Source organism: Phaethon aethereus (assembly GCF_964289735.1).
Source record: "Phaethon aethereus genome assembly, chromosome: 7".
NCBI classification, from domain to species: domain Eukaryota; kingdom Metazoa; phylum Chordata; class Aves; order Phaethontiformes; family Phaethontidae; genus Phaethon; species Phaethon aethereus.
Genome location: NC_138583.1, coordinates 9,129,872 through 9,155,323, shown reverse-complemented (window position 1 = coordinate 9,155,323; position 25,452 = coordinate 9,129,872). Strand labels below are relative to the sequence as shown.

The 25,452-nt window shown below is 38.0% G+C and overlaps 1 protein-coding gene across 1 annotated transcript in view; it reads left to right on the top strand.

Annotated features, from left to right (window-relative positions):
* The window catches only part of PHYHIPL (phytanoyl-CoA 2-hydroxylase interacting protein like), a 36,408-nt gene that overhangs the window by 5,127 nt on the left and 5,829 nt on the right, over positions 1 to 25,452 (top strand). The window contains exon 2 of the mRNA XM_082002518.1: positions 20,926 to 21,122. Coding sequence (XP_081858644.1) covers positions 20,926 to 21,122 — 197 coding nt within the window. The remainder of the gene's footprint in view (positions 1 to 20,925; positions 21,123 to 25,452) is intronic.

The following is a 25,452-nucleotide window of genomic DNA, read 5'->3' as shown; positions in this document are numbered from 1 at the left end:
TGTTTTAAAAGTTTTTTTTTTTTTCCTGTGTTTGCTTCATATATTTGAAGATTGTATTTGGGGATCAGGATCAGGATCAGAACTGGAATGGGTGTCTTGGCCAGTTTCAGTTGCATAAATCAATTTCATCACCTTCCAAACGCTTGACACCATCAAAATTGTTTAGTCTAACAAGCTTGTATAAAAGCATTACATCATGCAAGCTAAGATGCCATTTCTGTCTTATGTAAACAATTTCCATCTTTGGCTTTCCATGTTATTTGAGCATGTGTCATGTTTTCTTATTTATTTCAGAAGTTTGTTATTATGCTGCATTTATTGGAGCATTCTGAAAGATATTTCTGGAGTTTGTAAATGGGAGTTTTCATGGCTATATCATGTACAAATTTGCCTCTTAAACAGAAGGGGTAAAGTGGCTTCATCCAGTCTATGGATGCATTCTTAATATCCCTTTTTTGGCATTATGGAGCAGTATCACTGCTATTTCTGAAATGTTATCCTGTAAGTCTCAGAGACAGGGAAAAATTGAATTTCTAGGTAGACTCCCACACGAAGGACAACTGAGAGATCCAAATTGGCAGTAATTCTTAGTATCCTGAATGGTTGGACTTGCATAGTTGTTTGGGTTTTTTTAAACTGTGAGAGTTCTGATCACAGGAATAAACGGTTCATATTTTTGTATCCAGCATAATAGAGAGGTGCTTGTAACTGTGATATTTTGATAGGACACAACATTGAGGCATATTTCTTGTTGTTTTTATTCCTCTCCCAACTGTAAGTTTGGAGATTTAAATTTGGTCTCTTGGAAATGGAAACTGTATCACTTTTCTAGGGTTTGAATGACGGAATGGCCAACTAAGAAATCTATTTCTTCCATAAAATTTCATCTAACCTGTCTGAACTTTAAAATAGAGTTGTGTGGGGGTTTTTTTGGTTTTTTTTTTTTTTTTTTTTTTGGTGGCAAGCAATAATGCTGCTTCAGGTAGGAGCTAAAATCTGGTACATAGTTTCAGAAGCTCTGTTGCAAAGAAAATTACCTATTGTGGTTTTAGCTTTGCATTCTTGCCAGAGACTAAGATTTTCACATGTAATATTCCTTACTGTTAGGACCCAGAAAAATACTAAATGGAGCTAAGCAACTATTTTAAAGTCTGCATGAATGCTCTTTAGAATTGTGGAAGAGAAGAAAACTCATGATTTGCTTATGTCTTTCACTTCAGCTTACCATTGCAAGTATTTTACCCTGTCTTATTTTTCATCATAAGCTATGATGCCATGAATAACTAGCAAGACTTTGCCAGAAACTGGCTATTCAACATCCCTGTGTCAAGAAATGTAGTCATCCTCATTCTTCCTCTATATTCTTTAAATTCTAGAGTTATTTTTCCTCCTCCTTCCTCCCTCCTCATCTCCTTTTAAAGCTTTATGCCACTAAAATCTTCTAATTGATTATTAACTATTTTGACTAGCAGTGACCAAATTATATGTTATGAGCTATTTAAATCTTGCCTGATATTCTATTTGTGCCCCCATTGATTCAATTATTTGTCACTGATACTTTTCTAGATCCTTTATAAAGCAACTGAAATGCTTGATGTATTATTATGCTAGACTCACATACTGAAGCACTGTTCTCTCCCAGTGCTATACGCTGATATTGCTAGGTTGAAACTCAAATATATGATGTGGGGTTTGTAGTTAATTTCTGCTGATTATAATTAAGGCTTTTTAAACATTACTGTCTCCCATGTCCCTTCTTCTTTTGTGTTTGTTTCAGATTATAGTTCCCAGATGCGTTCTGTCAACAGAATCCATTTTATCATTTTCTGCCTATGTTCCTAAGACATCTTGTGCTTGCAGCTCCTTCTATTTTGATGTTGTCTGTAATACAGAAATATGATCTCTCTTTCCAGATCATTCATAAAGATGCTTATTTAGCCTGGAACTGTCCACAGGCTCTGTGGTAGCCCAGTAGACACCTGACCTCTTTAGCTGTTTTGCCATGTATCAATCTCACCTCTGCCAGCCAGTGTTCAGCTCTGCAAATCAGTAGTTCTTAGTAAGTACAGTGACAGGAGGAATCATTTAGGGAAGAGAAATTCTACTCCCTTCAGCATCTGAGAAGCAGGAATGCCAAGCCAACCCCTCACTTAAAATTTCATCTTCTACAAATCTCAAAGTCAAAACCTGTTTTCTTGAGTAAGAGTTAAGCCGTTGGTATCCTCTTCATCTGTTTCATCTTCCATCTTAAACTAGATGTAGCAATTTTCTGCTCGGTCTACTACTCTGATGGCTCTACCATCTCTCATAAACTATGTTCTGAGCTTGCTTCTCCGAATGCGCTATTTACCCTCCAGTTATACCTGTATAATCTAGATCAGAGTCTGCCCTACAGGCCACTTCAGCTTTTACAGCAGCTTCCCACTGAGGTCCCTAGTCCCAGAGCCATGGTTTCTAGAACAAGCAGAATATCCCTTTTGTCATGTAAGGTGAGGGGAGGAGAGACTATATCACATTCTTATTTAGAGTTCTCTAGTATTTCACCATTCATTTTTGAATGGGTTCCAGTCAGGTATTGCTGTGTTCAACTGTCTCCAAACGCTTGCTGAAGCTTATCTTTCTGACCTTGCATTTTCCTTCTGGGACTTTTCTGCCTCGTTAATTTTCCATTTTTTTCCTCCAAAATCTAGAAAGATCTCCTCCTTTACCCATTCCTTGTAATTTTCTCTACCTTTTATTATTCATGACCTCTATATAGCAGGTTTGAAGGTCCCAGCTTTTCTGAGTAAGGTAGTTTTCAGTTACCTTTGTGCTGCTGAAGTAGTGCCAGCATCTCTAACCACAACTGAGGAGGTAATTTTCAAAAGTCCTTAAAGTCTGTGTTTGTTTTTCTTAGTCCACTTGGTACAGTAGGTACGTCTGCCGTGCTGCCAGCACACATGGCCTTTTGTGCTTTGTGTGACCTGGAAGGCTATATTTAACTCTGGCTAGAACACAGCCCAGAATCATCCACTATGTTTTCTCTTCTCTTTTGATAGAAGTTTTAAGCATTTTACTTGCAGATTACTGTCTTCAAAAATTTATAAACATGTCTGAAAAAATGATAGAAACACTGCCAATATATGATACATGTATAAAATACGTCACTGCTAGAGGAAAATATGAACAAATATAATGTCTATGACATTGAAACTAAAGAAAGCTGTGCTCCAGGATCACTTCCTGTGGTTTCTACCCTAGGTTTTGTTTATACAGTGGAGCATCCTTTATTTGACCTTGAAAACATTTCCTTTGGCACCGAAGGTTTGGTTAGAATTCGTTGTAGTGTTTGTAGCTGGATCAGTTTTCACAGCAGTGTTTGTAATTGGATCATTAATCAATTCTATTTTATTGTTTTCACAGAGTGTTCTTGTTTTATTTATGCTTGAATGAACAAGCTGGTTTGCATGGATATTTTCAAAAACAATGATTAGCTCTACTGTTTTTATAACCTAACAACAGTTTCTCTGAGCCTTGACAGTTCTAGCTGCTGCCAAAAAGGGGAAACCTTAACACTAGTTTGGCGCTACTCTTTCATTCCTGCAGAATGACAGAAAGTATTATCAGAGTTGCGCTCTTTTAGTTCCAAGTATGGAGTGGCATCTGGAGTTTATTTCTCCAATATTGTTAAGTCAGACACAGCTGGCAGCTCTAGGAGAAGCATAGTTTGAGGAATTCCCGTGTTAAGCTTTGTATATCAATGCACTCTTGTTAGAAGAATTCTGCAGTTTGCAATTGTCAGAAGCATGCCATAAATTTATTCCCCGAGCTGTTCCATTGGCTTCAATAAGACTGTGTAAAAACAAATTTGCGTTCGTAATGCAGCATGATTAAAATCTTACAACTACTGTATTTTCCTAACTTTTGTTGTGCATATTCTATCTTGTTTCATATGGATAGGCACCTAATTTGGAATTTCTCTCTTTAAATTGCAGTTTGTGTGGATTTCATCTATCTTTAGTTTTGGGGTAGAAGTAACATTTTTAAAGGACTATGCTGGGGTTTTTTGCAGTTCACTTCTATGTATACTCATAGTTGAAGACATATGGACTTCAAAATCAGCAGGATAAAAAGTTGTTAAAAGGCTCTTTCAATGTTGGCCAGCCATAAGTACTAGTATACAAGTATCAGTGGGGTTATTCATGCTGTGTCGTTGGTCCTTTTAATCCAACTTCTGTAAAGGGAATGTATACATTAGTTTATATAAACTAAGGGATAAAGTTAAGAGCAGAGTGTGGAGCAGATTGTATTTTAATGCTACTAAGGTGCATCTGATGACATAAAGTAAATAGTATGCACTTACACTTTTATGATGCAATTTATGCTGGTAATTTAATATAAATGCTCAGTAGTAAACATGTGGCTTTCAGAGCGGTAATGTTTCTGACGAATTTCTAGCATTTACACTTTCAGTGCAATTTCAAGGCATATCTCTCATCACAGGAATTGAAAATCCCCAAGCCTATCTGCTCTCTGAATCCATTACATCACAGAGAAGTCCTGTGTCTCTTGTGGAACATACTGGAATTTTAGCCAGTGGTATATGTGCTCTGATGACACAGTTACCATCTAACCCTTCATGAAAGGACAGATTTGAGCAGTAAGACTTCACATGCAATTGATTGGGATTGCCTCACCTCTGCCCATGTGTAGAGGTTACTTTCTCTTCCCTCCTGGATGGAGGCACCTGAAACTCCAGGTACATTTCTTTGTTTCCTCTGTGAACTGCGTTGTACCATGCTTTGGAACCTCCACCCATTGAATATGTTGCTTCTGTACTTCACTTTGTCACCCTGTTTAGGAAGCATGGGCTGCTTAAATAATCTTTGATTTACAGGGATCTGTGTATAGCAGCCTGTCTAGGGTATGAGGGTTTAATTTCAAGTTTTGTGACACATCAGGTAGCCAGGTTCCCCAGCATGACCTGTGGTAGTAGGAACATGTCCGGTACTCTGTGCTTTCTCATAACTGTACAAGTGCAGGGAAGACAGAATCAGGTCCTGTATGTGAAAAATAAAATATTATTCTCCTCCTTTCTATTTTTTTATATTCTGTAATGCTTAGCTGGTTGCTGGGTTGCTTCCTTGAGCAAACCATCAGCAAACCACCTAGGCTGCCTGGTGAGACTGTCAGCCCTAATGCAAGTGGGCAGCACTTGAGATGGAAGCTGTACAGCAAAACTAAATTCTTCAGTATACCTTAGTATGCTTGTTATATTTAGCTCATATAGTAGGGAGTGTGAGCTAGAAAGCATTACCTGAGATGCTTTTAAATGCTGTAAATCCAAAAGATGAAAAACTAATCTAAACATGAATTTTTTTTAAGTAATGTACCCAAGGGGACTTGGTTGGCTTACTGAATTTGTAGTAGGTTGTGCAGTTATTCCTCTACAGGTAATAATTCCATTTTGTCTCACTATGATCATGATTGATCACTTGTTACGATCCAATGACTGTTTGATAGCCTGAATGATAAGACTACGGAAGATTTTGTAACAGAAACTATTTAAAATACACAACTGAGCTGTGTTTTTTTAAAAAAATAATTCTGGAACTATTGAGGACCATGGTGTTCCAATGGATTTGAAACTGATCGTTCAGAATTGGTATAGGTTTCTTTTAGCTTAATTTTTACTTAATTACATCAAAATTTCAGTTTGAGTTTTGTCCTCTTCATTAGACAATCTTCATTAGAGAATCTACACGAGATATCTGTTAGAATTGCCATCAGGATAGTTAAGACTTTTAATAAACCCACACAGTCTATATGGTATCTGCTATGGCAGACCCACATCCAAAGACTTTGACCATGTTTGCTTGCCCTAGGAAACCAGTTAAAAATGAAACAAAACAGAACAACTCCAGCTCCTGCCAAAAAAGGCTCTCAAAACCCCTATACCTTTATTTGTCAGGGCCTGAGAGAAAGTCTGAAACCTGCATTAAAATGAAATAAATAAAAAAAGTACAAGCTACAGAGTAGAATTTCCTGAACAATTGTGAATACGTAATACATTTCAAATCACAGTTGAAAAGCACAAACTGGTGTAAAACAGAGCCAAGTCCTATTCCTTACAAGAGATCTGTGTGAAAAGCACACAGCAATTACCAGTGCACTGAAGTAAAGAAATGCTCATTCATGCTGCACGCTGCCAGGGTATCCAGTGAGTTACAAAAGCCCACTCATGCTGAGCTCCCTACTTTCTCAAGAAAATTGCTTAGTAAAATTTTGTTCTTCAGCCTTGAGTTCTCTCTGCTGCCCTTCAAGTGATGAGTTTTGCCTTTGTCCCTGGGCTTCCTTTTGCTTGAAAGAAAAGTGGATCTTAAACAAAAATCCTTGTGCGGTCAAGGCAGTCATAGTTTTCAGACAAGCTGGCAGGTCACATTAAAGCTCATGTGAATACAAGGCTGCCTTTCCTTGCTAGATTTGAGCTCACATGACTTAACATGAAGTAGAGAACACATTTTTGGTTTTGGTTAAGACACAGCTGCAATAAATGTCACAAGTTGTTGCCAGCCAAATAAGAATGAGGTAAACAAGTATGAGCATGAGGTTCATAGTAATAAACTGAAATGAAAGTGTGTGTTTGTCTCTCTCTTTTGTTTAGTGGCATGCGAAAGCACAAATCATGAAAGGCCACTCACTTCTCTAATAGAGAGTTAATGTTAAAAGCAGCCGAAGATTAAGGCCAGTGCTTTGCCCTCAGTTACACTGTGTTAGATGAAGAGCATTGGAGCAGTTAGGCCAGCGACTCAGAGCAGTGTAACTTGGATCGGAATCTGGCCCCAAGCAACTTGTCCAGGGTCATACAGTCAGTGCCTTCATCTGTGGGATCTGTTTTATTTCGTTGTTAGTCTTGGAGACATAGGCAGTTCCACAGTCTCAGAGGCAGCTGTCCTTGTTTATTCATCAGAAGAGAAAAACCTCATGCCGTAAGAAGCTCCTGATCCCTTCCCGCTCCAAAATCTGCCCCTTTAGTAATCAACAGCGTGGGAGTCTGCTGAAAAATGTCACTCCCTGTTTTCCAGCAAAACAGTACTGAGAGAGCATCCTTCTGAAAATGCACCACAAAATGGGTCTGAGTGCAGTCTGAAGTATGGTCAGGATTTCATAAGGATGCATAACTACTTGACAATGCAGGCTTCTCCTGGAAAATGAATAAAGTACTTGTGATAAATTGATCTGCTTTTACAGTAGTGCTTCTGATGTAGTTACTTTCAAAATCGGGAATTCTGTATAACTGAAGGTATGCATTATACGCAAATCCTAGTATATGTAAGTGGCTGTAAAGTTAATTTTAATTTTTAAATGACATTTAAATTAAGCTAGATGTTTTAGAACCTTTTGCATCCCTTATTACCTTCTTTCCCTTTCAGCAGCTGAGAAATGCTCATTTTAATTAAAATTTGTTTTTAAAATGCATCCTATAGTTGACACATGCTGAGAAGAGCTACTTACCACCCATGTACTGTAAGCTTGCTGTACTGAACAAAATGGGAGCATTACTTTAATTAGTAGTAAATATTGTGATGGCTTAGTGTTTGTGGTCTACTATAATGTCCTGTTTGATTTCAAGAAGGTAGAATTGCACTAGCCTAGCTCTGACAGTCACAGGCATGAAGAGCAATGGTGTGTCAGTAGGAGTTGTAGTGCAGCTGTAGCTATTTTTTGCCACACTGCAATTCTCATTCCATAGAAGGTTGCAGAGAAGATTGTTTAGCTTCAACATGACAATGTACAGTAAAAAATAAAACCATGTCTTCAGTATAAGCAGTCTAAGAGAACTTTAGTGGGAACAGTATATTGGTATAAATCTTTTTGCATATATGAGTCACTCAGCAGACAGGATGAGGAGCAAGATGCTGATGTCTGGTGATGTTATTTGCACTCAGGCTCAGCTTATCTGGCCAATTCAGTTTAATTGTTTTTGATATTCATGAGTCATAGAAGGAGATCCCACCACTTGTCCTCAGGTCTCCACCACAAAGATTTGGTTAGTCCTTAGCGCATGGTAGGATCAACAGATCTGCGTATCTTAGGGAATAAGGAGAAAAGTAGGCATGATGGCACGTCAATTTAATCTTCTGGGCCAGGTGGTTTTTTTAGCGTCTTACAATTTTTCCGGTACTTAGCGAAGAAATGTGTACCTCCATGATTATTCACAACCTTCCAGTTGTATATTTTTATCTGATAATGAAATTCCTCCTTTTTCATAATTTCCTCACATATTTTTGTAACACAGCGAAAATTAAATTTTGTGTGCATGTGTGCATTTTACTGAGATAACACTCTTCAACTTACATGTAATAAAAATGTGGTAATAGTGGCCCAACCTTGTGGAACATCAAGTACTTTATAGAAGCATAGAGGCATCCAGTTTTCATAAAAATTTTCTTCCAAAAATATCCATAAGGAGTAAGGGAAACACTAAAAAGATATAACTGTATCGACAGATACTTGCATCTATTTCCATTTTAGTACTCTGTCTATTAGAAGGTCTAGGATTTTGGCTGCTATTGACATTCTGGAAATGTGGTTTAGTTTTGAATGAGTAAAGTATAAATACTAAATACTTTCCAAGAAATCAGGATACCAAATAAGAATTTAATCTGAGTGAAAGAATAAGGTCAGCCTTGCCATATTAGCCATTGATCAGATTTTCCGTCAGGTTTTGTCTTATGCTTTGGGTTTGTGAAACTCGTGTGTGCATCCACAATTCACTTTCAGCCATAGGTATGAGTTGTTAGATATTTGCAGTCAAGTTTTCAGAAGCTGTCAAGTAACTCAAATCCTGTTGATTTCAGTAAGGCTCTTCTAAATCATTTAGGTACCCCCGAAGATGTTACCAAATGTTACTGAAATTTTTGCTTCAAGTAAGGACGGGTCAAAAGTCCAAGAAAAGAATTGGCACCGAGTTGGAACAATTGGCTGATAACAACAAAGGACAACTCACAGTGATATATCTGAAGCTTCTTTATGGTAGTAACAAAAGAGGAAATTATTATTTTGGGAAACTAATTTAAAGATGCAATTGAATGCATTCTTGATTTTTAATTAAAATTAATTAAATTACAGTTATTAAATAATTTAGCAATAATTGTAGCTAGCAGGATATAAATTCATTTACATTCAAGCTTAAATGGTTCTGAGATGTTTGATCCTCTTAGTGCTTTCAGAAAAAATATTGTGGGGATCAGTGAAAAACTGAAGTATTTGACACAGAAATTCAGGGAAATTATTCTTGAAAAGTTTATCCCTTTTAAAGTATCAGTCCAAAGGATGTTTCTGAGTCAGTGAGATGTATATTTCTTTGCTATGGGAGTTCAGAAATTGACTGCAGTGTAATACTTACTTTTTTCCCCCATGTTCTTTTTCTTGTTTCTCCTTGGTGGGAATCTTGCAAATCAGCAGAGGTTGCTGTTGTGTCATGAGAATTGACGAATGTAATTTAGGAAATAATTACAAAGGGTAACTTCAGCTAGCTCTTAACTTCTGTGACCTCCCTCTCTAGTCTCTGAAAAGAATTAGACTCCTCCAGGGCAAAGTTAAATGTGAGAGATAATGGTAGGTACTCAGATTTTCCAGTTTAGGAAACTGCCCTTCTTCACTGAATGAAAAGCGAGCCTGAGGAGACTCACTGCCCAAGGCTGATGTTGGTCTTTGTTAGTATTTTCTTCTTTTTTAGCATAGTAAGAGTATGAGTGGTTTCCACAGTAGTGCACCATAGCAGTATTGCACATGAACATCATTGCAAGTCATATGTATAAAATCTTTTGGACAGTACCCTTTGCTTTTGAGTTAGAGGATGCATCTTTTGTATAAAATTTATTCCAGGTGTAATTCCGCAGACATCTGTGGTCTTACTGCAGAAGTGAATGTTGTTCCTGCTTTTTCCTTTTTCCTGTATCTACTGTCATTTTTAAGAAGCAAAGAAATGTTTGGGGTTTATTATCTTTAACTTTGAAGGAGTACATATGGCCCAACAAATCCACTCTTGAGAATTTTGTATCTAAGCCAAAATTTATATTCCACAGAAATGTTATAATGGGACTATTTGATTTCTGCTTACTAATTATAGTAACCTTCTCTGTACAGATACACTTAATTTCCCGATGAACCTAATGTTGCATTCAGTGTCCACTGAGAGAATGCTTGAGCTGTCAACCAAATCCCTACAGTTCTGATGGCATAATCATTTTCCAAAATATACCAGTGTAGCTCTTTATTTGTCACTATTAGCTGTCAGGTTTGCCACACTTGCATTGTGTGTTCCCATTGGTGTTAGCGGAAAACATACTTATACACGTTTGAGGAGATGAAGCCTCTGAAGTCTCATCTGCACAAGCTTTCAAAATACATGGTAGTCAAGTGCTTTTGCTAAGGGCAAATGAGCATCCCAGTTGAGTTAGTATTCAAGTAAATGGCAAAACTTCAAGGCTGTGCTGAATGCCTGCCTTTCTGTGCACTGTCCTTCCATTGCTGTACTACACCTCCTGTCAGGTAGCAGCTGGGTCTCTGAGCCGTCTTCGTGAAATGAGAGGCTGCTTGCAGAACAAGGTTTCAGTCCTGTAGTTGACAGCAGGCAGTGAGAAGCCAGGCTTGGGCGAGAGCAGGGTGCTGCTCGGTGGGAACTAAGAGCCTGCACAGTTGTTGCTGTCAGTGGCAGGACTGAGATATTGGGCTGCTCCTGATTTGAATCATGGGACCATTTGTAGAGTACATTTGTTCTCCATGTGAGATGGAGGAAGAATTGAGTCCTTTGTAAGAGGCTGAGAGAAGTTCTTTAATACAGAAACGAGGCAATCTGGAGATTGCTCGGTGCTTTATGTAGGCAGAGTTTCGGGGTACCCTCTCTGCCGAAGAAATCAGCTCTACTAAAGGCACAGTTGTGCTTGCAGAGTCTAGTTGTGTTGTCTTTGTTTTGCAACGTGGAATATTCCTGCTGAAGTCAATGGTGTAGATTAGTGGGAAACAGATAAATTAAGACTTGAGTTAAAACCAAGTAACAAGAGAATCTGGATGTATACGAACATTTCAAAAACACTCAGTAAATCTAGATATGCATGTTATAGTTGTAACTCAGTAATGCTTTATTTTCAAAACTATTTTTTAAAATATTTGCCAGAGTGCACATTATTTTACTAGAAAATGCACAACAGTAGTATCGGAAATAAGGAGAAGATTTAGAGGGATTTATCCCTCTAACAGGATTTATAGAGCCAGACATTCTCTCTTTATTTAATGTAGGAATGGTTTTACAAGGATACTTATTTAGAAAATATTCTTAAATATGCTTATATAAAAATCTGTATTGGGAGTTAGTTTACCAGGATTCTGGGGGAGAGAAGAGAGATAATTAAGAGTCTAAGACTATTCACTCATTTTTTGTACGTGAAAAGAAACACGAATAAAGCATACATGTTACTTATGTGGTTATGGATAGCAAGTTGAACTTTGAAATAGAAAAGCTATCCTGGAGAAGTGGCACTTCCGTGGCTTGTGATTTTATAAATATCGTTGCATTTGTATTTTCTCTGTGTGACTTCATTGTCTCTCTTGAACAAGGTGTGGCAGTGAACACTGAAATTCTTGATATTCAGGTTAATTATTTCCTTGGTTGGGGTATATTGTCCTGGTCCTGTAAAACAGGAGTGAGTCCCAGCTGGACAGGGACCCATTCATTCCAGTGCTCAGAAGGAAAATATGATACTGTATTTTTGCTTAGTTAAATTTAAAGTGTGTGGCTAGTATGTAATTTCCTGGTACTTTCGTGTCAAGTTTGATGGTTATACAGAAAGAATAATTCTCCCTTTTATTGAATTTTTGAGGAAATAAAATACCTCCACAGTAAGTTGGAGGATTCAATCTGATTTAAAGCACTCAAATATTGTCACTCTGTATCAGTTTTCTAGAATTACAAACTTAATATTTTACCCTTGTAGAGCTGATATATGAACAACCAGCTGAGTTATCAAGACAGGGAAAGGTAGAAATTTTTCCATTTCAGAAGGTGTAAAGATGCCTCTGTTCATTTCATGGGAGTTACTGTTTCTAAATGAGTTGTTTTCAGTTGTTAGTATCAGTATCTAGTAAGAAAATTTCTTATGTCATGGTACCTAGATGCTCTTTATGAAGTGGATCCCCTCTCATCAAATATTTCTACTTCAAAAGGTCATAGCTAATGTCTCTCATTGTATTGAAAATGTTAACCTTAGAAAAACACTTTCTGTTTTCCCCAACGGATATATTCTAAGACCTGAATTTAAAAAAAATGCGATTTGTATTACAAGATTTTGTTTAGCTTTTGGTGTGTTTATTATGTGTGCTATTGGTATCTGTGTATAATGTAAACCAGATCTTTCAGGGTCTCAAAAATTGCCTTACCTTATCATTTATTCCTCTATGCCTCTCATCCTCATCTAGGTATCTTCTGATTTTCAGGTATCTTCACAGAATGTATTAAGGATCCAGAGTTAGCTTTTAATTTTGTGCTATGTGGGTACAGTCTCACCTTGCTTATTTTCTGGCTCACAAACCTTAGTCACAATTCCCTTATCAAATTCCTAGGTTTTCATGGAGCTGACACTTCACACAAGTAACTGCAGGGGTTGGTTAATATCTTGTGTGTCTTTCTAAAGACAGTGCAGTGCAGCACTTGTTGCACCGTCTTCTGCATGACAGCAGCCCAGATAAACCCCAATCTATGTGAAATAGATGAGTGAGATTACGTCAATGTAGGAGAATATTGTGGTGACATAGAAGTGGCATGACGACTGTTCCGCTGGCTTTCCTCCCAGTTGCTGGTTGTGGGATATCACCAGGGCTTCCTTGTGCTTTTTGGCATTCCCAGTAACTTCAGAAGCTTCCAGGTGTCTTACCTGCCATAAAAAATTGCAGCAACCTAGAGGCTGCTTTGAGTTGCCTTAGCACAGCCCCAGTTTGGATGAATGGAACAATTGCCTCTGAATCTAGGCTTTCTTCTTTGTAGCAAACTTTCAGTCCTGGGCCACAGGTCAGTGTTAGAGGTGGAGGTTCTTCAGGAGCTTGGCATGTTATATAATCTTAGTTTTCTTCACTGTTTGTATAATCCCCCTAAAATATGTGCTTGTATCACCTAGTTTGCAATCACCTTTCCCTCCCATCACAAAGATATTTTTCTTCATATAAATGTCAAAATATCTAATTTTTTGAACGTGTCTTGAACTGTTTTCAACTTTGTTGCTGCTCGAGGTAAATTCAGAGAACAGCTAGTCCTCAGATAGATTTTGAGTAGGACCTGTTATTTACTTTGCTGTTGGTCTACCAAGTTTTAATTGAGCCATAAGTGAGTGCATTGACTTTAAGAAGTAGTGACACTTATGTATTTTCAATTAAATTCTTTGGGAATTATTAAATTCCATTGCTTTTAACATTATGTTTATTTGAAATCTCTAAATATATGCATGTCTTCTGGAAAATTAAACCGAGGTTTTGCAGCGTTGTTTTTTGCAAGTCATTGTGAAACCAAGGTTTAAGAAACTGCTGTCCTGAACTACTTAGCTGTCACCTCTTCAGCTGAGAATGTGGTAGCTAGACTAGTGAGCTCTTAGGATGTTTCAGTGTAACTTTCAGATGGAACATACAGAGTTGTAACTGGAAGCAGCCATCACTAAGAAGCATTCCACTGTTTGTGTTGTGTTTTAGACCTAGACCATATTAAATTCAAAGAGATTCATCCTCAGATAAAGTAAACCTCTTAATAGCAACATTTCAGATGCAAGGACAAGCATGAGATTTACAAAGTACAAACTGACAGCCCAAAATGCCTTAATGTTTTTTACGTATCCTCAGGGAACATGTTTTCGAAGATCCACGGCAATGGTGTTGGCAGCTTAAGGAAAGGCATAATAGTGATTTTTGAAAGCCCACTCCAAAAGCATCAGAAGTCCATGTTTCCTACAGCATGACTTTAAAGACACTGAAGATTTACCCCCGAGTACAAAGAAACTTAGAGGCAGATGATTTGTCTTTGTCTGTACAACTGGAAATTTTCCAGTGTGATGCCAAAAGGGGCAGATCTATGTATCCATGTTGAGGGGGATTCATAATGGGTTTACATGAAAATGTAAGTTACACTTCATTAAGCTGATGTAATTTGCATCTTGAGGGACAGAAGGACAAAGCCTTAGCAGGAAACACAGTTGACAAGAGATTTTAAAGTAATGCAAGGAAAAGCCATTTTATCTCTTCTCTTTTCTGTCGGTTGTTCTGCTGGCATGTTTGGGGTGTGTGATATAAAGCACATTTACATCACCTCGGGGTTGTGTAACTTGCCACCACTACTTAGGACAGCTCTGAGTTTGGCTGAGTGACGATTCAAACAGACCTCCACTTTATTCCAAATTCTGTTTAGATATTTACATTTTTTTCCACATATAAAATGAATAAATAATTTTTGCCCAGCTATTGGACAAGTATCTAGATTGGTTGAATCTAAACCCCGTGAAGGGGAAATAGCAATCTGAAGAGCCTTCTTATATTACTTTAATGGTCACTCCCCCTAATATCCAAATCTAAATTGCAGCTAAATAGTAATATTTTACATCTATATTTTGTCATCCATACTTACTGAAGGAATACATTCATGGCTCCAGCAGAAAAAGGGGTTTCATCTGGCACTGCTTTCTTTCAATTTCTCCAGAATTAATGGACATCATTGCAGTTGAATGAATATTTCACGAGTTTACTTCACACTGAGTACAAGCAATCACACTCATTATGGCTGTAATATTTGTAGTTTTTTCCTTGTTGATGGATGGCTGTTATGTCATTGTATTCAGTCATTTGCAGGTTCTGTTTTCTGTGAATTTGTTTCATGACTGCTGGATAATTTTTCATGCTTGCATAGTGCAGCAAGCTACATAGTTAATGCTGTGAAAGGTGGCAGATTAGTGTTATGGATGGAGTTATGGGAAAGAGAGTGTGATTTGATTGCTGATTACAAATTGCAGGAGTTCTGCATGCTTAGGAGTTCTACTGGAGTGTGTTTGGTATACCGCCTTTGTGGATGAACCCATCTTTTTAATGTTTCCAAATGATTAATTCTATTCAAACTATGGGAAACACAGATGTATGTGTAGGGATTCTACATCCTCATTAAACGTATATCATACTGCTTCACTTAATTTTTTTTTTCCATTGTTAATGGTTAATAGCAGGAATGTATCAGAGTCAAAACTTCTGTAAGCAAGGTCACAGGAACCCAGAAATTTATTATTTGATTGGTCTAGTTTCATAAAACTCACTCCTGTGAGCTGTAAGTATGCCTAGAGGGTGGATTACAAATTAACCCTTTCAGGATTTCTTTTGTGGATAACATAAAGTTTGTCTGTGAAATGAAAAATCAATAGGCACGTACTGCCTTGCCCTACTGTGAAGTTCTGCATTTTTAGAACTAAAGAAAAAGAACATTAAGTATTCTAAAACTATAAAAATTCAGTGATTGTGAATGCTCAGTAACTACCAATCAGAGGCTGTATTAAGGTTCTTTTCCACCATCCTTCCGCTGCTGCAGATGTAATGATCCAGCCTGTTTTGAGTGACGAGGCGAATTAAAAAAAAAACCACATCCTTTTCCAAATCTTCTCAGTGTGGACTTAACAATTTCCAAGTCTTACCATTTGTCTCCAGCAGTGACAGATGAAAGCCATGAATGTTGAATGGGAATTTTCTGCCTTTTTTTTCCCCCATTCAGAGATAATTTATGTAAGTAGAAGACATAATAAGGATACTAAATTAAGTGTGTCTATGAGTATATAAATAAAATTGGTTTGTTACCCATTTGCCAGCATTTTGCCTGAGCTGCAGCAGTGAGTATCATAACTGCTTTAAACTTGATTAGACAATTTAACTTGAAATTTAACTCTGGATATGGCAGAGAGAGATAAGCCTGTGAATAGGAGCATAAAACATTAATCTTGCAGTTCTCCAGCTGATCTCAGTAAAGCTGGCATGTTGTATTTATTCTTTGGCTTTGAAGAAATTTAAAGTCTTATGCTTCCAGTGTGACCTATGCACACATGAGTGGTCTTTGACTTCTATTCTACAGGTCAAGAATCACTGGGCCCTTTTGCTTGTTCTGAAAGTGAACTGTTTTTTTGTGAAAACAGAGGTGTTTCTGCAGCACCCAGGGATGGCATGCCTAATTTTTTTGGCAGGGTAGACCAGCTTTGTTTGACTACTAGCTCTTCTGTTTCTGCCTAAAACAGACCTGAAAGCAGGGTTTCTATCCAGTCCCACAGTGGCTTCCAGTGTTGAAGCAAAATGAATGTGCAAAATGAAGTAGCATTTTAATTGGAAGCTGATCTATTTTAATTAGATATGAAGCTGTTCAGAGCAGCATTTCCTATGCTACTTTAATTTTCAATGTTTGTATGTGTCGTGATGCTTCATCAAAGAAAGATCAGTTTAGCCTCAGTGGAGTGGCAAAGTGACTAACATGAAAGCAGCCAGTTCTAAGGTCTTCTCCGCCTATTTTCACATCCGTAACAGAACTAACTTCCTTTCAGCTGGAGTTTTGGAGTGCTTTAGGGCAACTGTGTGCTGGTTTTGAGTAAGTTCAGCTGCTATTTCTGCTTTTAGTAGACATCCTTTTTCCTGATGTTGATCTATACTTTAAATTGATCCTGGTATAAAGAAGTGTCTTGAAGTGGACATGCTTTCCAGTATGAAAAACAATTCAAAATATTCACCAAAGCACAAGTGGAAAAAAGGCAAGGTACAAATATGTTACATTTTTATGTTAGTATCTGTCAGTTTTTGATCTCCATGACACCTGCATTTGACTTACCACACACCCAAAGTCTCCAGTTTTAACAGTTGTAGGCCACTAAGCAGCCTTTTGTAGCAGCCAGCATTTTTAAGTGGTTTGATTGACAGTATTGTTGTCATATTGGTGACAATATGACCCTAGTTGAACCCCCACTTTAACAGCAGATAGTAGTATTTTCTTAAACACCTGACTTCCAAGTTAGCTCAAAGTTACCCTTCTGCTATTGAAAATTCTGCCCATTCTTACTATTTTATCTTATAATTATATAACTACACATTAGAGTAGTTGTAATGCTTTTATAATATTGATAAACTCTAATGGATATATTCCACATTATGTAGTTGTTATAAGTGATGCACATATGTTATCAGACTGGATGGGATATTTTTACTCTCCTTCTGTGCTACCCTGTCATCTTCGTTTCTTCTAGTTAATTATGGTACAGTGATGTCAACCACTGTATCTCACATTTTTGTCATATTCCAGTACATCTCAGGACAAAATGCTGCTCCTAACATTGAAAAGCACTAGTTTTTTGCAGGATCCAGATTCTGAGTTAGAGCTTATGCTTTACAAGAGAATGCTGCTTCAAAATTTCTTGGTGGGCAAAGCTGGTCTAATACCTGCATGTTTGGTTCCTAGGATCGATCAGTCAGGTCTAAGAGAGCAAAAGCATGCTTTTCATGCTCTGTCCTTTCTTTCCTTGTTCCCATGCAATGCTGCACCGATTGCTACTCAAAAGTCACCAGTTACCAATACTCACTGAATCATCATTCTCCTTATTAACACTATGTATCATTATCAGGTTCCCATTACTGCCTGTCAACTCAATGGATTTTGGCATCCAGGACTATACAAATATGTATCAAAATATTAAGTATGCATTACAAATATCACAGATACTTCATATTCTAAATAGAAGGAAAAAGGTAGTATTGCTTGCTGGTGATGATTTTGAGGTATTTTACTTTCTTATTTCATATTCTGTTCGTATTCTGTTTGTATTTCAAAATATGTAAAATGATTTTTTTTTTTTCACTTTCAAAGAGCTTTAAAGATTTCAGGAAATAGTTTATTTTGGATTTTGATCCATCACAAAAAGAAGATAGCTTAGCACATAGTAATGCAAGTGGTTTCTTTTTCTCAGACTTATATTGTGTTAAAAATTACCTGGAGATTTTCTGCTAGACATTTACTTCAACTATTTATTCACTTCTTAAGCAAAGAAATTAAAAGGATCAGGAGTGCAGACATCTAAAGATGTATGCCAGACATTAATCCCAAGAATTGCACTGAAAACAATACCCACTTACAGAAGCACTTTTGCTCTTTGACTGTCATCAGTGTGCTCTGAACAAAATCTTTTTTCACCTCTGTTACTTTTTGTCAACGGTCATTATTGCTTGCACATGTCACCTGAAGCTCAAACTACCTTGGCTGTTTGCTACACAGCTAAGGCCCATAGGTATGGAGTATAGCAGCTCACTTTTGAAGCAAAGAAGTTGCATATTAACGTATCGTGGGTATGTATATGGCTTGGATTTCCTGACTGCGTGTCTGTTCAGGTCTTTATTCGGTTATTCAGTGTGCTGGGATCCGAGTCCGTCCAGCTCTCCAGGAGGTCTGAGAACCTCAGCAGCCTCACTTCGTCTTCTGCTTAAACACAGAGCCTCACTCCTGGAAGAGCGATCATATGTAGCCTTTTCACTGTACCTGGTTGAGCTTTCAGTCATTTCTCAAATACAAAATCCTTACAAAAGAAGGCAATGCCATTTTCTACCTGCTGGCTTTCTGAAATCTCATGTTGGGAAAAGCACTTACCATGTATTTCATATGAAGAGAAAGCTTTCAGTAATGACTGGTATTTCTGAGCCTATTGCAGCCAGCGCAGCTGTTGAAAATGTCATTGTGGATGGCACAGATAGGGTAGGATTTTGAGCAAGAGCATGCACTATCTGACTTTGATATTAATGGAAAAGGAAAAAGAAAAGCAATAGGATGTTTGAAGAATAGACAACCTGTTGGATGTAGATGCATAAAACGGAACAAAAATAGAGAAAGTGTTGCTATTGGTTCTTGAAATCATGAGTAAAATTACTTTATTCAGAATACTAGCTGGAAATCTATGGGTTTTGCAGACTCTGGGATTGAATTTCAAATACCCGTAAGGAGAGTTTTGAACAGTCAGGCCAACCTTAATATTCCTGCACTGAGGTGTTGGTATAATTCTTTGACAGTGTATATTAAGAGGTTGAAATGTCCATAATGATTTCCAAGTCAAATTTTTATTATTGTTACTGACCAGACTCACCTTCTGTGGCCAGTTTTTTATCAGTTATGACAGAAGTATAAATACTATCTTTTTCTACAATTAGATGTGACTAAAAATAATTCTGACAATGTGTTTCTTCACATCTCTGCATGGGCTTCTTATCTTCCTCATCTGGACAGAATTTGGGATCTTTCCTCTCTTACGCAGATATTAGGCTTGTTTCTCTCCTTTGTTTCTTTCTGTTCTTATCTATGTTTGATTTTTTTTAATGCTCTGTTTCTTTGCCCCTCTTACATAATCTTCTGTTTTTTTCCTTTTTACCGACTCCTTTTTCTCATCTTTCTGCTTTTTTTTAATTGTTCGCTTTTGACTTGTGTCTCATGTAGTACAAGATCACCTAATGTTTCTGAGTTTTAACGTTCACAGAAAGCTCTACTACAAGGTTGCCTTGGGAACCAAGGGAAGACCTAATTTTAGAACCTGTGACGCTTTTGGGGGTCAATGGTCATTTGTTCATCTACCATTTGCACTTAGAGAAAGTAGAAAAAACTTCCCAAGTGTTGTGGTTTAGCCCCAGCCAGCAACCAAGCACCACACAGCTGCTTGCTTGCTCCCCCCGCTGGTGGGATGGGGGAGAGAATTGGCAGGGTAAAAGTGAGAAAACACGTTTATTAAATTTTAAAAAACCAACCAAACTCTTTTATGAAATTAAACAGTTTAATAGGGAAAACAAAAGCCGTGCACACAAGCAAAGCAAAGCAAGGAATCCATTCACCACTTCCTACGGGCAGGCAGGTGTTCAGCCATCTCCAGGGAAGCAGGGCTCCCTCACGTGTAGCGGGTACTTGGGAAGACAAACGCCATCACTCTGAACGTCTTCCCCCTTCCTCCTCCTCCCCCAGCTTTATATGCTGAGCGTGACGCCATATGGTATGGGATATCCCTGTGGTCAGTCGGGGTCAGCTGTCCTGGCTGTGTCCCCTCCCAGCTCCCCGTGCACCCCCAGCCCCCTCGCTGGTGGGGTGGGCTGAGAGGCAGAAACGGCCTTGACTCTGTGTAAGCGCTGCTCAGCAGTAACTAAAACATCCCTGTGTTATCAACCCTGTTTCCAGCACAAATCCAAACCATAGCCCCATACTGGCTACTAGGAAGAAAAATAACTATCCCAGCCAAAACCCGCACAGCAAGAAAACTGCAGGGTCTCCGCTGGGCAAATAGAATAGAGAAAATAAAGACATGAAAATGAAATTGGTGTCTATGTCCTTTTTACTGTGGCTCAACAAAGTCATCACTGTTAATTGTTTCACTGCAAAGGAGATAGTATTGTATATATGTATATATGTATGTGTTTATACATGCACCATCTATAAACCTTGAAGAGACTGGTTTTACTTTGTGCTTGAAAAATAGGTTTAGGATAAGTCTTTCTATGTGTATCTATTTCATTGACAGGTATGGATGGGGCATGTTGTTAACTGTGGCCATTGCTGGCATCTTAACATTTTGGCACCAGATAGCTCCAAATGTTTCTTACTCTCAAGCTGCAACTGCACAGAGCTGTGATACTAGCCAGCCTTTGCAGCCCTTTCACATGTTATTAGTGCTTATTCATGTGAGGAATTCCATTCCTTTCCAATATTTCCCATCACTGACGTTAAGACTTGTGTAATTGTACCTCATAGTTGCTTCTGAGTACCACCTATGAGACTTTGTAAAAGGCTGTTCAGAAATGTAATTGTATTGGAGCATGGAAAACGGGTATCTAACAGGTCTTTAACTGGATGAATCATGTTTATTTTTTATGCAGGGAATAAATCACAAGATAGTGGGATTGCAGAGATGGAGGAACTTCCGGTCCCACACAACATCAAAATAAGTAACATCACATGTGATTCCTTCAAGATTTCTTGGGACATGGATTCTAAATCCAAGGACCGCATTACTCATTACTTCATTGATCTCAACAAGAAAGAAAACAAGAACTCCAACAAATTTAAACACAAGGTAATTTCCCTTTAAAAATCAAGGTAGAAATAGTTGATTTTAAAGAGATGAATCTCAGTGTTTTATTAACCTTTCAAAGCCAGACCATGGGAAACAGATATTGGATATCCAGCAAAGGTGGGTTTTGATTAACCTGATTTTTTTTTTTTTTTTTTTAAACTCAGAATACCTTCTCTGTCTCTAGCACGTGTGTTTGTACACAGAAATACATTTGTTTCATAGAGAACTGAACATTGCCTTCTCTGTGTCATTTGAAAACAGTTTTGGAACCTGTACAATGTATTGCAAGACAGACATTTTTATTCCTGACTAGTTCTTAATCATTATTTAAACAATTTATGTATTCTGCGCCTGTCCTTGTTCAGTGACAGACTCGTGAGAGCAACACATGTCATTTCAGCAGAAGAGTCACAAATTCTAATGCACTTCTAGGAAGGCTTCCAGCAATTTTAGTTTGCAGCATTCAGCACTGTGACCTGAATATTCATCTGGCCTCTTTCCTCAAGTCACTGATGCAGGGACATACTGCATGCATTACAGAATCTCCACTTAGCAAATCCAGCAACATTTGCTTTCACCTCAGAATAGTTGAAATACTGAGATGTCCAGAGAAACATGAAATGAGATAGAAGATTAAACAACAAAATCATCTCTGAATTTAAAAACAATGTTGGCAACATCTCTAAAAGATAAGGTTTGCCAAGGCACAAATATCTATCCAGACAAATATGAGAGCTCTAATTCTATCAACACCTAAATTACTATTGGTTTATAAGCCAGTGGGATAACCAGGAAATACTTCCAACAATTTCTCTGAGTCTTTTTATTGTGAGAGTATTTTTCCTGTGATTTCTGTTAATAGCAGGTGTATAATTTTGACATTTCCTTATTTGACTTCTTTTTTTTTAATGTGGTTGGAAGTAACATATGCATTAAACGTAATGAAAAATCATTTACTACTGCTTGAAATTCAGAATTTTATGTGTTTGGCCAAGATGTTGCAGTTGCTAGTTTCCAGTGTGCAAAGCACTACCAAATTTAATGTTACAATAGGCATTTATTATGACACATTTTTAATTGTAATAGCAAATAAAGTAGGGTATGTTTGTTTTTTTCCTCACTGTTGTTACTTTTGGCCTGAGAGTCTTTGAATTTGAATTCCAATTTTATACTGCAGAAATAAATACACCTTCAAATATAAATGCTTACTGGCATGGATTCTTTTAAATTTCTTTCACTTTCTTGATCTACATGTTTTTTCATTCATGTGCAAAATGGTGTAAAGTTGTATCATTTGTTTTTGTAAAAGGTAGAGCCACCCTAGCAGATCAAACTCTATATACACTTCAAAATCTGTATCACAGAGATGAGAGTAGTGTTAAAATGGAGAGGAAAAAACAAGGATATTGGTAGGGTAATAAAGATAAACCATTAGATTTATTTTCTTTTTCTCAGCAATTCCCTGGCTTTTTACTGTGATGAAGCGTTTAGTCAAAGGAGAGAAGTAATTGGTTTTGTAAGATCAGGAGGCTGAAGTCTATGAACCAAAATGATGAATTTCAAGTTGGATGTCTTGTCAGAATTAACTTTAAAATTTCCTGGTACTAATTGTGTTAGTGACTTGGTAAAGCTTTTTTTTGTGTGGTTGTTTTCCCCCCACCCCCGGACAGAATGATGGAAATCCAGACAGCAGACAGAGTGGGCAAGAGAACCACACAGGCTGAATACTCTAACACCTATCTCTGCCAGAGCACATATGTGTTTGCTTTCATGCATCTTCAGTACTAATTAATTTTTTTAACACACTTTTTACAATGAGCTTTTGTTGAGAAATTAAAAATTGCTTAAATCCAAAATTTGCCCTAACCCTTGTGTGGTTAGACACTTGCATCCTTCCCCAGCTGAGGCTCAGCGGCAGACTGCTGGGCAGGGAGCTGATAACCTGGCAGCTGCAGCACCAGGGACTGAATCCTTCCAGAATCCCAAAGCCACTGAACCGGCCCCCAGCCATCCATTGCCTTCATAACAAAGCTGTTGTGTAAAGGGGAAGGATATCACTGCCCCTTCTCCTTGCAGAGCTTTTTAGAAAGAAAAGAGTGAGCCCTACCACTTAGTTATAAAAAAGAGCATTGGGACTTACTTTCAGGAGTCGTCTACCTGTCAGGCTGTGGAAGGAGATGGGCATCTTCAGGGGAAAAAAAAAATCCTCCTTACATTGCTTATGGGTAGGGTAAGTCACTGTCTGCAAGTGCCTGTCTCCCTCACAGGTTGTAAACCCAGATGACCAGCTTAAACTATTTTCCAACTTGTAGAGAGTTAGTGTTAAGTCTCTGTTTGCTCACATGGCCGTAAGCAGGTGACTTGGGATATAGAATTAACCTGGTAGGTAGATAGATGCTGTGCCTCGGGAGAGGGAGCTGCTTGTGTCCCTTGTGTACCTGGGAGAGCGTACATGAATGATTTCGTCCTTTCACCACTACTTCTTTTGGCAAATATATAAAGTGTATTCAGCATATTTAGGGTGCATACAGTTTTCCTATTTATGACCATTGACATTGTATCTGTGAAGGAAGAGGTTTGTATTGGTAGTAGTATGTAAAGACTAGAATTCTAATAAGACTTTGTCTTTTTCTGAATGCAATTTGCATACTTTGACGTATGGAAGTATGATTATTCCCATGTAGTAGGAAATGAGGCTCAGATATTTAGCAAAACTAGAACTAGAACTTGGGCATACTGAATTCCCACAATGTGTCCTACGAACAGACCTGGCAAAGGGAAGGGTAAGATAAAATGGGAGAAAGCCAAAAACTAAAAGCTGCTGCTTTGGCGGTGAAACGAGACTGCAAAGCAGGCATCTTTTCCCAAAACGGAGAGAGGTAGTGTGACTCGTATACCTCGCTGCTTAGTTATTCCATTCTTCCAGGTTGTTATTGCTGTCTAGGTACCTTTAGAGTTGTCTGATGTGTGCTGGTGCTGGAGCAGCCATCTGCCACTCCAGAATCCTGGCTGTCCTTGAGCTGGCATATAACCTCCTTTGCACTGCTTTGGGGGCTCAGCTGGGGATGAGAGCCGAGCAGATGAAAGGAAGAAATGGAGAATCCCCAGAGAAATTTCAACATGAACATTTCAACATTTTTTCCTGAGGTCAGTATAGCGACCTTAAAAAAAAGAAAAAAAAAAAAAAAAAAAGAGAAGTGTTTGCTTAGAAAAAGAATGACAGATTAGAGTTACGCAAAGCATCATACCTGCCTCTCCTCCCCAACTGTGCAAGAGATAAACCCCTCTATTTAGTGGTTTTACGTAGTCTGCCCCTTTTTGGTAACAGTTAGAAGAGTTTCCTGGTGCAGAGCTGGAAGGTAAGGCTCTGACGGATGGGGTAAGGAGGCTTTTAATGTTACAGGAAAACTGACACAATTAATGGGGGCAAAACTGGGTTGTGGGCACAGAGACCTGACCGAGGTGGAGGCAGTTTTTACCACAGCCAAAGAGAAGATGACAGGAAGACTAATGATAGTAACTGTAGCAGCTGCTGACTGCATTAGCAGTAGCAAATTCAGTCCACTGGGATGCTGTTGCAGTATAATTCCAGGGTGATAGCTTTAAACGTCATTTGGAGTTTCTTTCATTTTCCCTCGTAATTTTTCTCTATCTTTTATATATTATTTCAGAGTGCACAACCGAATCCTTCACAGAGGAAGCTTTATCCCAACTGTTATTTGATTTAAACGAGAATTAGCAAAAAAGAAATCGTGACAAAAAAACCTTACCCTTGATTATCAATCACATTTCAGTTCTTGTAATAGCACAAGCTGCTAATTTTACAGTTTCTTAACACAGAAACCAAAGACTATTTTTGCTGACAGAAAAACAATGAAAGAAAGATGTTTTTCCACAATAGAAGGCCAGGAAAAAAAAAAAATCTTTAAGACCCTGCTTACAGCTCATGAACAGCAAACGTTTCTGTTTCTTTTTTTCTTAAGGGACTACTGTGCTAGTATTTATAGGTGGACAGCTATGGACGTTATCTGAAATGGAGCAAAATGGAGTATTTGAAATGGTGGCAGGGTGGGAAGCAAGCAGTGCAAAGGCAGGCACAAACTATCTAGCTGCGTGTTTGGCTTGTTCTGGCTCTTCCTGTACATAAGGGTATTTTGATACCTGTAAAACAAAGTTACTCTACAACACATTTAATTTTCTCTGTTGAAGTTTAGTTTGGAAGATATCAACAGCAATATAGCTGGACTGACTGACAGCCGGAGGAATTTTGTTTGGTTACACTGACTGAAAGAAAACAGTGGCAATGAGAGCACAAGGAGCAATTAAATTA